This window comes from Leuresthes tenuis, unplaced genomic scaffold, assembly GCF_036924035.1.
Source record: "Leuresthes tenuis unplaced genomic scaffold, fLeuTen1.0.hap1 SCAF_7, whole genome shotgun sequence".
Lineage (NCBI taxonomy): Eukaryota > Metazoa > Chordata > Actinopteri > Atheriniformes > Atherinopsidae > Leuresthes > Leuresthes tenuis.
The window spans coordinates 25,569,494-25,584,474 of record NW_027325361.1 but is presented as its reverse complement, the minus strand read 5'-3'; the positions used below and the strand labels follow the sequence as shown (position 1 = coordinate 25,584,474).

At 39.2% G+C, this 14,981-nt stretch overlaps 1 protein-coding gene across 3 annotated transcripts; it reads left to right on the top strand.

Moving 5' to 3' along the window:
- The first annotated feature begins 2,049 nt into the window (after positions 1 to 2,049).
- Positions 2,050 to 14,419, top strand: LOC140312343 (kynurenine--oxoglutarate transaminase 3-like). 3 transcript variants are annotated; one of them, XM_072390147.1, is made up of 14 exons: positions 2,050 to 2,137; positions 3,163 to 3,253; positions 3,479 to 3,540; positions 5,704 to 5,848; positions 7,814 to 7,963; positions 9,914 to 10,000; positions 10,390 to 10,512; positions 10,783 to 10,903; positions 11,005 to 11,081; positions 11,168 to 11,257; positions 11,347 to 11,533; positions 13,738 to 13,811; positions 13,897 to 13,983; positions 14,075 to 14,419. In XM_072390147.1, the coding sequence occupies exons 2-14, from the start codon at positions 3,164 to 3,166 to the stop codon at positions 14,105 to 14,107; spliced, it is 1,326 nt and encodes a 441-aa protein (XP_072246248.1). In that variant the 5' UTR covers positions 2,050 to 2,137; position 3,163; the 3' UTR covers positions 14,108 to 14,419. The 3 variants fall into 3 exon arrangements, with proteins under 3 accessions (XP_072246248.1, XP_072246246.1, XP_072246247.1); XM_072390145.1 differs by having other exon boundaries at positions 14,071 to 14,419; XM_072390146.1 differs by having other exon boundaries at positions 2,107 to 2,193; positions 14,071 to 14,419.
- Positions 14,420 to 14,981: the final 562 nt, after the last annotated feature.

Sequence of the window (14,981 nt, the reverse complement as noted above, 5' to 3'; positions counted from 1 at the left end):
TAGTAAGGAGCTGGTCTTTATTTTCTGGCTCGTTACCGGTAACTGGCAATCTAGGGTCCGGGCCAAAGTGTGGGGCGAAATGAGAACGGAGTCAAGCCTTTTTGTGCGGAACGCAGGTTTTATTCGGTTTCTTCCATCAATCTTTTTATTGACTCTCTCCCTGCACACGTACGTCACACACACACAGACACCGTCTTAAAGGGGCAGGGCTGGACGGTGACAACAGTTTCATACATTTTTTAATAATTGTACTGTCACACTGAATGTTAATTTATTGGCTGTTTGGGTTATTTGCATTTATTTAGAGAGAAAAAAGAAAAACAAATGTTTCACCTTTGAGACTTCTTGATTTTTAGTCTTTTTCACAATGATTTGGGGACTGGAGGGATTTGGAACTTGTTGGTACATTCTGTGGCGCATACTCTGGGTGACTGATTCAAATGACTCAAGTGACTCGAAAACCCGATTCACTTTAGTAAGTGACTCATACAAACTTGAGTCAGTAAAAGGAATCGAGTATCCCATCACTAAGCGTCAGTCCTCCAAGTCCTATTTGCTGCGGCCTGGACTGGGCGGAACTGGACGTCAAGCCCCGCTCAAGTAACGGAAAGGAGGAAGCTAGATGCTAAACAGCCAATCAGGAAACCAGAGTTGACATTGCTGGGTTGCGTCTATAGCAACAGCATAACAACACGTGTCACATACCAGAAACGTGAGGTTTTTTTTATTGAGAAGGAATCATTTACAATAATAAAAGCCACAGAGAAAAAAATTAAAGAAATAAACAAGTTAAAGAAAATAGATACAAAACTGAAAAAAAGAACATCATGTTGTTGAAATACCAATTAGGGGTCTGTGAATATTTTATGATCTTTATATGCTGCAAGGAGAGTTGTTGAGACAGTTTGACATTTGACCATGTGACCTTTATATTTTTTAGATAGGACCAAAACTAGGTCTAAATTAAAGCCAGGATTGTACAATTCAAAATGTTACCAAATATGCTCTCATAACATATGAGTAAAGGTCTGAAAATGAGCACAAGACAGGATATACCATCTGCGTTTAGAGGCCTATTTATTTCAGGGGGTTGATAACTTTATGTGCTGATAAAGCTACCACATAAGCTACCACTTATGATGGGTTATCATAACAAAATACTATCTATGGACATGTACCTTTTCAAAAAATAATTGCATCTAGATTTTGCCACCCTGAGTGGTACCAAAATCTGGGCTGGCGCATGGACTCGTAGGTTAATGTCACCACTCAAGATAAAAGTTGACCATTAACCTACCAAAATACCCTAAAGTTATACAACTACAATATACAGCAACAAAAGCCCCATGAGATGTTAACAAAGTTTTTATTTTCTTGCATTTATTGTAGCAACATCATTGCACTTAACGACATGACTTTCCAACTTATGATCAATAATCATCTCAAGTAATTCAACATGTCCATTTATCTTTAAACGTTCGTGTAGTACGTGTTTATGTAAAGGGAACAACAACATGAATACGACAGTAATTTTTTAGGTATTTCGAGTGAGTTTCTAAATTCCCAACATTCCCTTACACACCACAATGACGACGTGATATGGGCGGGGCTGGGTGTCCATTCCAGGCCGCAGCCGTTCACTATTGGCTCACCCAGTCATAAACCGTGCTGCCTTCAAGGTAGCTACGTAAAGAATTACAATTGGAGTCCCGTTGGATTAATTGTTCGTCGTACCAACATAAAAAATGCCCCGAGCTCTCAAACCTGAAATGTTGCAAGTTGACAAGGCAATAAGTCAATTTGTCACATATACGTGCATCTGTTTAACGTATCACCACAATGATTTAATGTTAAAGGAAAAACGTTTCATAATATCTAAAACACAGACAAAATGGCACAATTATCAGAGAGGAATAACAGAGACGTGATCTGTTACCTCCTGGAAATCTATCATTGTTTTGCTGAGTATTGTGACACTAAAACTGTAGCTACACATTATCTGCTTTTTTTAACTCGTGTTTGTAGTAAAAGTAAAATTTCCGATGTTACAAATGCAGCATCATATTCTGAAACCTGCTTAGACGATATCGCTTCTGGTTAATTCAGAGTAACTGTTTTTAAACTGCTGTTCCAGAAAGTAAGTTATGGTTGCTGACCTGGTGGCTTAACTTCTATCTATCTAACTTCTGCATGGTACGTGTGTTTCAAAGAAAGGGCGTCAGTAGTGGCTGTCATCATGGTTGAACATAGCGAGAGAAAGGTGACTGGACAGTCACCCCTCGTTGTCAAATATTTACCACTGTCAGCTAACTGTAGCTAGCTAGCATTGAGACTGGCACTGTATATTCGGCTATAGCTAATGATAACACGGGTTAATAACAACACAGTATAAGGGTAAAAAATAAATGAGAGGTTTTGATCTAAGAAATGCATGCTTGTAAATAACGGAGGCTCTCCGGTGTAACTTTGCAGTAATTGTGTCAAGAAGCGTTTCATCGGTCCAGCAACTTTTAACCCGACCGAGTTGTCTAATAAGTGAAAATAAGTCACGACCTAACATTGTAATAAGTGTCTGCCATCGACCAATTACAACCCTGTCGGACTGGTGTAAGGTACTCAGTAGCTACCTACTGTTGGATCTTAAATCAACTTATGAATTACAGAAAAATGGAAGAGTGCAGTGTGGCATTTGATTTGATTTGACCGGCCAAGTACAACACATCCTTGTTTAAGTACAGTGTGACAAATGAAATGATTGTGTTTTTCCCTATAATTTTCCTATACACTATTTATCAAAAAGCATTCTGGTATTTTATGACTAAGAATAGATGTAATTGGAACAGAATTGTGAGAGAATACAGAAGACAGAAGTCTTTAGGTAATTTACAGATGAAAAGGAGCCAACAGCTGTACTTGGTTTCCCCAAATGTAAACAAACATGGTGTATAGACGTGAGAACAGGGGTAATAGCTTTTAGCAGGACCTCATTTACCTGTTAAATGACCTCATTTAAACCACACAACAGCTGTAAACAGATGTGGACGCAGCAGCAACTGAGCAAACAGAAGCAAACATGTACACACAAAAATATAGCTTATTTCTGAGGAGCAAGGGTTATTTGTTTCACTGTTTTTGTGCTGAACTTCTCTCTGTTCCGTTCAGCATGAGCATTGCGCTCCAGGCCCTGAACTGTCTCAGGCTTACGTACCGTTCAGCTCACAGAACCTGCAGAAGAATCTTTTCTACAAAACAAGTAAGTCCACTTTAAAAGCAGTTAAATGTAATCACCATGGCTAATGTTTTTGTTTGGGTTTCGGGAGGATTTAACATAGCTAGATTTAAACTGTTGATGATTTACTTTGATCACAGCTGCACCTTGTGCAGTGCAGTTTTTTTTAAGTAGCTTCCTGTGCAAAAAGTGTTAAACATAAAGTTTATTAACATTTGATGAGGTGTCTTGCATTTTGTTGGATTGCAGCATATAATGATGTCACGGCACACACACGCCAAAAGACTTGAGGGACTTGACAAGAATGTTTGGTAAGTGACAGTGATTTGAAGCTGTTTTTTGCTTGAAACTGCAGGACTGTCGTTGCAGAGCAGTAGGTAACTGGGGCTTATGGTGCAAGAGCTCATTATACCTTTCGGTAGTGTTTCCTGATCTTTTTCCCTGCTTGTATTTACAAAAAAAGCTGCACCCCCACACTGCTGGGAACCCATAGGCAAATGAGAGCACATCAAAATAAAAACCTCCAAAAATGGATTTGCACCCCTTAACAGAACAGTCACACTTTGCTTTTTGGAACGTCTAAAGGCTTCATATCTCTGTTAAGGGATGAGATATCAAGGTGTGACATTTGTGACGGCGTGTTGAAGGCTTTTGTTTGTACTGTGAAAAGGTGCCAAAGTCTCAGACAAGTACATAGAGCTAATTTTATAGAATGGAAGTATTCCATGTTGGCAAAGCTGGAAATGTACAGGTCTAACACTCATGAATCCTTTGATAAGTTTGCGTTTAAAAGGATGTAACAAGACGAGTTTCCTCTTAAAGGGTCTTCATATGCCAGGTAAAATGGTGCTTAAATGTGTGTGTGTAACAGCAGTGTTTGATGTATTTCATCGTCACACAGGCAGATAGTGATTAGATAATCTAGGAACTGTGTTGTACATGTCTAAATTTGACATAGTTTGTCAAATGTACAAGATATGTAGATTTGACAGCCTCTGTGAAGACCTGGTGTACCCCCTCTGGTCTGCTTTATGGTACTTAATTTCAATAGGATGTTACAGCAGTTTACACAAAATGTGTCATTTGTCCTATTCATCATTATGTAGTATCATCAAGCATAGGGTTGGTCCACTTTAGTGTGTTTAAAGTAAGACTATAGAACAACATTTGATAGATAAGCTGAAAAATAGCTGATCAATAGCTGAACATTAGGTGAGTGTCCCAGAAACACTTACAAAAACCCTTCTTGATTAGATAGAAAGTGTGCTATTAAATTTACAGGCACTCTGGTAAAATTACCTCAAGACTGTTTGAGTGTGAGCGTGTGTGTGGTTGTTTGTCTTGTTTGTCTCTGTGTGGCCCTGTGATGGACTGGCGACCTGTCCAGGGTGAACATCCCAACATTCCAACAGACTGCTGGGATAGGCTCCAGCCCCCCTGCGACCCGACCAACGGATTAAGTGGGTATAGAAAATGGATGGATGCATGGATGTTTGAGTTGGTGAAATGATTTCAGTTTGGTTCCCTCATGCTGGGATGGCATAGTTGTTGTTGTGTGTGATCATGGCTTGTAGTTACCACTATACTATTCTCTGTACATTATGTGACTTTAGTCCCTTTTGCTCATTTATTAGGCATTTTAGTAATGTTTGAAAATGGAGCTGACATGTTTTGGCATGAACAAGCAAGAATTAAATTCTAGAGATTTTGCTAGTTGAAGAAAAATGATACATTCAAATTAATTGAAGTTCCTTTCTTTGTAATGTGTCACGGTTAAGGGCCAGATCTTGGATATATTTAGAAAGACCCCAGTCGGGATTCAAACCAGGAACCCTCTTGCTGTGAGGCAATGGCGCAAACCACCACACCACTGTGCAGCCTGCATTATAATTCCCCCCTTTGAAACGTATTGTTCTGATACAGCAAGTGAAGACAGGGAGAAATATGCAGGAGGTTTAGGAGGAAGCACCACATCCAAGTCTCTTTATACATCGATTGTCCAAAGTGTCCAACATGAAATAAGAAGTAGGAGAATCCAAATCTCTTTGTGGAGGGGTGGGACAGATTCTACTGTTTTTATGTTGAGGGAATAACAAAGACAAGCTCTGTACTTTTTTCAAGAAGTAACCTTTTAAATTCCCTGAAGATCCTTTTTAATATTGTGTTGTACTGAATGGTTGCCATGTGAATTTGACCCAAACGGTTGAGCAATTGTCCAAAGCTCATACAAAAATATATTTTACAGGCAATTGCTGGAAACACAGGGTGCATAAAAATAACCCCTAAATTGATCACATTAGTGTGGTTGAGCTTTATTCCTTGGTGCATTGAGTCACAGTACAGCACTCACATCAGATCCTGGAAAGCCTAGTTATGAAAATCTTTTGTCTGTTTAGATACATTAGTTCACCCTTTGGTCTGAAACATCCTGTGGTCTCTGTCCTGTTCAGTAACGATTGATTCCTTCCCCACAGGGTGGCTTTTACGTCTGTGGCAGCTGACCCCTCTATTGTTAACCTGGGCCAAGGCTTTCCAGACATCCCCCCACCTTCTTATGTCAAGGAGGCACTAGCAAAGGCTGCGTCAGTGGACCTCATGAACCAGTACACCAGAGGTTTTGTAAGTCTGAGTGTGCAGGGACTTATTGTAGGTATTCCTGAAATATGAGTCAAATGATCTTTTTCTAAACAAATATCAAAGGTTATAGCTACTAAAAACTATGTACCTTTAGTTCGGTGGCAGAATTTCCTCGTGTCTGCTTTTTTTTTTTTAAGATAAACTTTATTTGAACTTTTTAGTTGCATAATTCAAGATAAAAATGCAAAACAACATTCCAAAGCCCCTCTGGGCAAGCTCATCACCTGTTAGCCATTAAAAAAAACCAGAAAGGCTATATGTATGCACACATAGAGTACAGACATATGTAATATATGCCCTGTTTTCCTGGCTGTCCCATTGCAGTAACTTCAGCTGCACCTGTTGTTTAAGCCAGAACTTGACTGTTGTGTCCTGTAGGGCTGAACAATATGGAAAAACAATCTAATTGCGAATAAAAAAATTTAAAAAATCGGTTTAATAAGCAATTATTTTTTAAGTTCCTTGTCTTTTATATTTTTCAACAAATATTGAAAAGATTATATCTTTCTGTTATACTAGACAAACTCAGCTGTTTTCAGCTCTGCAGTCAATCTTTTCTTGCATTTTTTATACAGCTCCAGAATAGCAACTTGGCTAAAATGTGTCTGGGATAGCATGCTGTACCGCTTATCCAGTGTATTATTTAAGGCTTGGTCACCGTGGTGATGGGCATCATGACTCTTACCAAAATCTCCATTATTGCTCGAGTAATTTCTCTGTGCCGTTTTGACGAAGTTTCACGTGGAGTCAGGCTTTCCAACATTTCGGTTGCTGTGTTAATGAAGTGATACACTGCTAATCGCCATTTGAGCCATGCAGTTATCATATAAGGCTTTATGGTGTTTTTTGAAATGTTAAAACAAGTTTGTCCTGTTGCCTTGCGAGGTAACAACAGTAGCAATGTTTTGCACAATATCTGGCACTGTGCAGCATCCTCTTTTTTAAAAACTAAAACTAAAATATTTTGACACAACTGAAGTACTACTCCTCTGAGACACTAAAATTTGTTTAGTGTCGGCTACTGTCGTGGATGGGCCTGAGGTCATCTTCGTCTGGTCAGTTTTGTTTTTGTTTTGGCCCTTTGCGTGTTGAAAGTCACATGACTTAAAGTATTGCATACGTGATGCAACATAGGATGCAATTAATCGTTCAGCCCTAGTGTCCTGTAAAAATAACCTGTGGAGTCACTAATTCTGGAGTTTGATATAAAGCCGCTGGGTTTAGTTTAACTCAGGAAGGATTATATAAAGTTCAGCAAAAAGAAACTTTAATACACTACTGTTACACCTTGCTATTCTCATCACATGTTTCCTTTGGTGGGCAACATAAAACATGTTGTAAAAGTCATGAAATAGTGTTGTAATTATATTTAGAATAATCAAATTTAATCAGCTTAATGCCATGAAATAACTGGAGCTTTTAGAACAATATTCTTCAATTACCAAATCCACCATAAAAAGTGCAAGGACGTGTTCTGTTAAAGGAACCTAGTGAAAGGGGGTTTGTTTCTTTGTTTGAAAATAATTCAAACTACCACCACTGGGGGCAGTGTTTTACCAGAAATGTGTGCTGTATATTTTTTTTTTTCAACAGTGACAAATGAGAAAACTGTGGCCCTCCCAAAGGTTATTGCCCCCTTTACATAGTAAACAGGACACATGATAAATACTATATAAACAGTGGAGTATAAAATTAGAAAGTATTCAAATGTAACATCCAAATTTATTGACCATTTAATGTTTGGGTGATTATTCAGTTCATGTGTATTGGTCTAAACCTACCAACTAGAATCTCCATCTAGTAAAACTGCAAGCTGTAGGTTCTGAGATAGTATATGAAAATGAATCCATTTTATAACACACTGAAATGTATGCTGTAACCACTAATTCACCATTAACTGCCAGTAATGCCCTTTTTTTAAAATTGTTTCCTGTGCTGACCAATCAGGGTCATCCGTCTTTGGTGAAGGCCCTGTCTCAGGTGTATGGGAAGGTGTGCGGACATCCGATTGACCCCTTCAAAGAAATCCTGGTCACAGTAGGTGCTTACGGTTCCTTATTCGGCACCATGCAAGGCCTGGTGGAGGAAGGAGATGAGGTGAGGACATTTCTGTCAGTGTTTTCACCTTTTCATAAATATATCTCAAATATTTCTGTCCTTCCAAGCAGCCAGACTTTGTTGCAATCTTTTAAAGCGATCTTGAGCAATACTTCTCCAGGCTTTCTGAAGGTCGTTCAAAGTTTTTCTTTGGATGCTTGTAATACTAATTTATCAGTCCAGTCCTTGTACCTGACCATTTTCAGAGAAATATTTTCTGTTTGTTGAGCTTCTCAACACTGACCTATTACACAATATAACAGAGAAAGCAAAGAACCCGTTAAGAATTGTATCGCTAGGCGGCTTGTTACTGGCAGCTTGTTGCAAAGACACATCTTCACCAACAAGCTGATTCTCAAAGAGCTATTATCTGAAATCTTGGTACATCAAATAAAAATTGTTAGATGAGTGGTAGTAAGACCAATAAAGGTATAAGTTTCTGCATTGATGGAGGGGAGATAGAGTCTGTTCAGACCTGCAAATACGAGCCGTCTCTTCTGCCTGAGACGGCTCGGGTCCTTCAATGTCTGCAGTGACATCTTATGCATGTTTTATCACACTGTCATTGAGAGTGCTCTGTTCTATGCTGTTGTCGGCTGGGGGAGTTGCACTACAGACAAAAACTGTGGGCATCTGGACAAACTGGTGAAAAAGGCTGGCTCTGTTAGAGGTAGAAGACTAGAACCTCTCAGTGCTGTGGTGGAGCAAAAGATGAGGAGGAAATTCTATTCTGTTTTGAATAATAATAGACATCCTCTCCACAGCATCCTGGCAGGACAGAGGAGCAGCTACAGTGAGAGGCTCATCTCTCTGCACTGCAGGACTGAGAGGTTCAGGAGGTCCTTTGTCCCCACAGCCATAAGGCTTTTTAACAGTGACTGCTGACATGTTCTTCTCAAATTTATTTTATTTATTTCGTCATTGATTATTATTATTCGTATTATTATTATTTAGTATGAAATCATTGTAAATATTTATAATTTTTTGAGCTACTTGACTAATTTGAATAAAGTATTTTTCTATTCTATTCTACTCTAGTAACTTGAATCAACACTAAAACATTGGCACTCTCATTAAACTTATCGTAGAGATGCAACACCTACAGGTTGTTTAAAATCTTAGTGTCTTCACTGCAGTAAAGAAGTGTCAAAGGCTTTTAGTTTTGAGTAGGGAAGCAGGAGGAAGCAGGGGGAGAGGGCTGGTCTTGAAAAATTATTTCCAAGTCCACTCTATTCAAGATGAACCCAAGACCTCCAAAATGTGGTCTCGAGAACCAAGACTGGCCTCGAGTTCTGCAGCACAAGTAACTGGATAGGTGGACAACAAAATAAGAAGTGGCAAGTCTAAGACTCTATCTACAGTGTATGAACAGTAACTAAAAATGAAGTCCTTGAGAAATAGAAAAAAATCCAATAATGACCTGACATAGAACCTGCGAGATACACCTGGATATTCAGATATTCCATCTACTGTTCACCAATGCCTCATCGAAACGGGAGGAAAAGGCTGAGGTATGCCAAATTACTCAAGAACTAGACTGAAAATCAGTGGCAATGAGTTTTAATGAGTCATGAATCCACCCCAGAGCACAGACCTTAACGTTACTGAGACAGTGTGGGATCATCTTGACAGAGAACGGAAAAAAAGCCAGGCAACATCCAAAGAAGAGCTTTGGGATGTCCTTCAAAAGCCTGGAGAAATTTTCCCGAAGACTACTTGCAAGCTTGTCTTAGAGGGTTCAGGCTGTGCTAAAGAATAAAGGTGGTTGTAATAAATATTGACTGTCAAGCTAGTTAGAATTCTACAAACTGCTTTTGGCTTATAAACTGTAAACATTTCAGTAAATCAGTGTATCTGTTTCACATTTTTTTGGCAAATGAGGAGGGGCTTTCATAACCATACTTATCATACTGTTAAGTACTTTTTTTGTGTAATGTCCACTTCCACCAGGTCATCATAATTGAACCTTTCTTTGACTGTTATGTGCCGATGGTACGAATGGCAGGGGGAAAGCCTGTGATGATACCATTACGACCTGTAAGTTTGACTTGGTGTTTAAATTCAATTGAAAGCTCCAACCATTGAATAACACATGAGATGTAACTTAAAACCTCACACAAAGCCACTGGCATTTATATAAAATGCCTTTTATATATCAACTGGATTATGGCCAAGGCTTAGATAAGTTAATTTCTTTCTTGTGATGGTCTCAAAAAGAACGTAATCCTCAGAATTTCTGATTTATGTTCCCTCTAAACTTTGAGGAATAAGTTAACCTGTTTTTTTTTCTAATTGGCACGTCTTTTTGAGAATGAATCCAGTGCTTTTTAAGACTTCCAAGAACCAATATTTAAAATAAATACTGTCATCATGATGCTGTTGGATGTTAAGAGCCATAATGCTAAATGTCCTCTCAAAAATTTTAGAAGTCTGGAAAGAAAACAATCACAAGTGCTGACTGGTATCTTGACCCAGAGGAACTTTCCAGTAAATTCAACTCCAAGACGAAGGCCATCATCATCAACACTCCCAACAATCCTATTGGGAAGGTGAGCACACAACTGGATCATCATTTCATACAAAAATGCATCATAGCAGAGCAAAGAAGGCACACTGTTGCCAGCATGTACCTTTGATGTTCGAAAGTGACCAAACCAACTACTCAGTGCCGTATCAGTGTGTGCTTTCAAACAGCATTGTGGTGTCACAGAATCAGATGCAACACAACGTCGTCACTGTCTGGAATGCTGTATTTCCATACTGTCAGAAGTCTTCTGAGAAGATGGGCATGTTCTGTAGTTCCTTTGCTTTTCCGTCAGATTTTCTCCAGAGACGAGCTGCAGATGATTGCAGACCTCTGTATTAAACATGACACACTGTGCTTCAGCGATGAGGTCTATGAGTGGCTCATCTACAAAGGACACCAACATGTCAAAATTGGTATTTCTCAGTTTAACATGCTTTTTGATATAGGTTTTAAGAGCCAGTTGTAATTATCCACCTGCTATGTAATATAATAGAAAAGGTTTCTCTGTCTGCAGCCACTCTGCCTGGAATGTGGGATAGAACAATAACTATCAGCAGTGCAGGGAAAACATTTAGTGTTACTGGATGGAAGGTAAGAAAATGTGCATTTAGAGTTAAATTTTTGATATTCTGTAACGATTTCTTTCACATTGGGGAATTTCTGTCTTTTACTTCTAGCTTGGTTGGTCTATAGGACCTGAGCACTTGATAAAGCATCTGCAGACTGTCATGCAGAATACGCTGTACACCTGTCCAACCCCTTTGCAGGTAAGTCAATCAGTTTTATTTAAAAAGGAATGGAGTTTCTAAGATAAATGTCAAAGATTATTGATTTTCTGCTGTGTGTTTGTGCTCAGGAGGCAGTAGCACAAGGTTTACTCCTGAACTATGAGATGATGGGTCAGCCTGAGTGTTATTTCTCCTCACTGGCAGAAGAACTTGAGGGAAAGAGGGATCGCTTAGCTGCCATTCTGCAGGAGGCTGGGATGACTCCCGTCATCCCAGAGGGAGGCTACTTCATGCTCGTGGACGTCACATCTCTCAGTGAGTTGCTGCACCTTTAATCTGACAGCACAACTATATTTTTTACCTGGTGTTGCTGTCAAATGTTATATTTTTCAGTTCAGTGCCCTGTTATAACTGACAATGAGTCGTTCATATTGTGCGCTCGATCTCAAAAAGGAAGAAATGACTTGTTGAGTGAACACTTTTGTAAAACATCTTAGTTAAACAGTTTGCTTCCTCTCAACTGGACTGACTTACTTATGTTACTGGAGTGATTCTAGTTTGATGGGACTGATACTTTAGTTTGAGCTTCTCTCCTCTGCAGGGCAGAAACCAAAGGGGGGCCTTGTGGAATATTTCTCTGGACTCAAGAGTTAGGGATTAAGAATCTAAAGGTTGAGAATGATAGCCTTATTTAGTTATATTCCCTTTGTTTTTCATTGCAGGAAATCATTTTGCTTGTGTTGCACACTTGTTGTAAACATGGCTGTGCCTCAAGCAGTGTTTTGATAGAAGGAATTGTGGCTATAGAACTAAATAAAAGTGTCAGTAGTCACTTGAGGAGCTCTCTGAGCTTTAAAAACATGAGCAGACTGATGGTTCTGTGGGGGCGGTGCGTGGCCCCCTGCGGCACTTTAAAGAAAATTAGACCCAGAGCATGCATACCTACTGTAAACATGTTAGAAAACCATCAGTGCATCAACCTTTATTCACTGAGGGATAGCAGAGACCGTTAGAAAAGAAACATCCCACCAAAGATAATTTTTTATACATCTGCGTCACATGGTTTTTCTGCACAGACACGCCTCATAAGGAGATCAGAGGCAGGTCCCGAGTCTGTTAGTTCCACTGGCTGAAGTGAACATGAACATGGATATGGCGTTATTATTCTGCGCGTATTTGATGGCACAAATACGTCTTCGCGCCTTAAAGGCTGAATATATAACCCAAATATAAGCTAGATGCATTTTGATATATGTGTTTACTCTGGCACATTCATTTTTATTTCTATCCGTCCACACAACACTTAAACTACATCATAAACTACATACCACAAGAACCATTCCATACTATAAGGGCAGCTTGAAATATGTACTCACGTTTGTTTATAGAATTGTTGGAATAGAAAAGAAAGTGTTATTTTTGGCAAACTATGTTAAAACAGAGCTTGTCTTGCTGCATAGCTAACATTAGCATCAGCAGCTACAAGTTATCTCCACTTAACACTGTTTCATGCCTGGTCCTCGTTCACCATTTATCCTGGAACAAACATTTTCATCTTAAAAAGAGACGTGAAAAATATCAAACTTACATCCACTTCACCTGATAATGTCAGATTATCTCTCTTTCTTATGTCTCTGTCTGCATGTTTTTAATTTGTCTCTTTATCATTCTACTCTTTTTCTAATTTTCAAGTTTTTTTCATTTTTTTTCCTTCAAAGTAACCAGATTTTTTTTCCATTAAATATACGGTATTCATGATATGCAATTTAAAAAGAAAAAATTAAATCTATGTTTTTTAATTCATTAAAGAAGAATGAAAAACATGATGTCACAGTTCTGGTTTAGAAATGTTTCTGTGTAGTTTTGATTGTGATCTTATTGTCTAAAAGTAAGCTTTCAAGGAATATTTGTCGTTAGTTTTTCTTGGTGTAATTAAAACTGATTAAATGGTAAATGGTAAATGGACTTGTACTTGTATAGCGCTTTTCTAGTCTAGCTGACCACTCAAAGCGCTTCACTACATGCCGCATTCACCCCACTCACACACATTCATACAGCACGTCTTAGGATATAACTACGTGCTTTCTAAGCATTCACACACATTCATACCCCCAATGATACACTGGGGGAGCAACGTGGGGTTCAGTGTCTTGCCCAAGGACGCTTCGACATGTATCCTGGGGAAGCCAGAGTCGAACCACCGACCTTCCGATTGGTGGGCGACTGCTCTTCCTCCTGATTACAAGTGTGGATTTTGCTGAGTTAAGAACTCAGGACTTAAGTTAGTAAAACTGTCAAAGGAAGGCTGTGTGCTGGTAGTTCCAGGACTCCGAACCAGCTGAAAGATCCAGAGGATCCCAGGATGAGTGGGACTTCACTCTCTGCACTTACAGCATCATTTGTGGATGACGGATATCTGGGCCAGAACTTTCCTCTCCGTCATTATATGAACACATATAAATGTTAATCTGTTCAGATATCATAAATGAATATCCACCCCTGCTTTGTGTTCATCTCAGATCAGGACCTGTCACACATGGCTGATGACGAAGCCTATGACTATAAGTTTGTGAAGTGGATGATTAAAGAAAAGGTAAGAATACCTCGTCATGAAACTCACGTTGCAGTAGTTGTTATTGCCTTCTTTTATCCAAGCAATGATAATGCATTTCTAACAGAAACTGGCAGCCATTCCGGTTACAGCATTTGTTGGAGAAGAGTCCAAGAAACACTTTGAGAAATACATTCGCCTCTGTTTCATTAAGGTAGATGGATAAAAACACATTATTGTTGGCTGATGTGCAGTTTATTTTTCTCTGTGGAGACACACATGCTGTCCTTCTTTTCAACAGCAAGACAGTACTCTGGAAGCAGCCGGGAGCATCTTGAAAAACTGGAGGAAAGTTTAACTGGATGTGCCGTCTGACCACTCCGTGGTCGAGCTGGCGAAGCACGGTTGGACTGTACACTAACTGAGTGATTATTTTGTTATAGTTTGATCCGTGTCCTGTAGGAAGAAGAGGATCCCTTGGTAAAGGAAGGTGTGAAGGATTTTAATGTGTGAGTCAGATGCAGACTGATGTTTATTCATCACCACAGGCAGAGTAGCCAACCCTTTATTCATTCCTACTGTCATTCATTGTAGAGATGTAACGTTAGACACACAGGAATAAGTCGTGCAGTCTGCTCCGATTGTGCCTTCAGTGTGTCTTTTGCTTAAAAAAAAAAAAAAAGAATTAAAACGCGGCAAAGATCACATACAGGTCTGGGGTTTCTTCAACTGGACTGATTTTTGAAAGCCAGCTGTGTTGAGGTGTTTTTAAAACCTTTATGTTGTCTGGATTCTCTGTGGTTCAGAGATTAAGTCAAACAAATAATTAATTTTGTGTTTTGGTTCCAGACAGAAAACTCCTGTCGGTGCTGGAAATCCTTGAAATGTTTTCAGGGACTGAGAAGGGCTTGAACTTTGGAGACAGCGCTTGAAACTGTAATTTCACTGCTTTCATAAGAAATCACTGTCAGAATATAGAGCCTGATTGTTTTGCATTGCTTTAGGCCACGTTACCAACCAGTTGCACTGACACAGCAAGTACAGAGCAGGCAACCAGTTCAGTAGCAACAACTGACATTTTTGCTCTTTTTGTTAAAGGAGATGAAGGGCACATGCACCAACTCAAAATAGATGAACAGGGAGGACACTGGTGTGAATTCAAGTTGTTTTGAGTTTTTTAAAAAAGGCTTAAGGAGCTGATGGACAGTTTTC

Coding starts and splice junctions, on each gene's coding strand:
- LOC140312343 (XM_072390145.1), top strand. CDS start 3,164: ATGAGCATTGCGCTCCAGGCCCTGAACTGTCTCAGGCTTACGTACCGT. Junction 10,001..10,389: donor TGATGATACCATTACGACCT/GTAAGTTTGACT, acceptor CAAAAATTTTAG/AAGTCTGGAAAGAAAACAAT. Junction 11,534..13,737: donor CGTGGACGTCACATCTCTCA/GTGAGTTGCTGC, acceptor TGTTCATCTCAG/ATCAGGACCTGTCACACATG.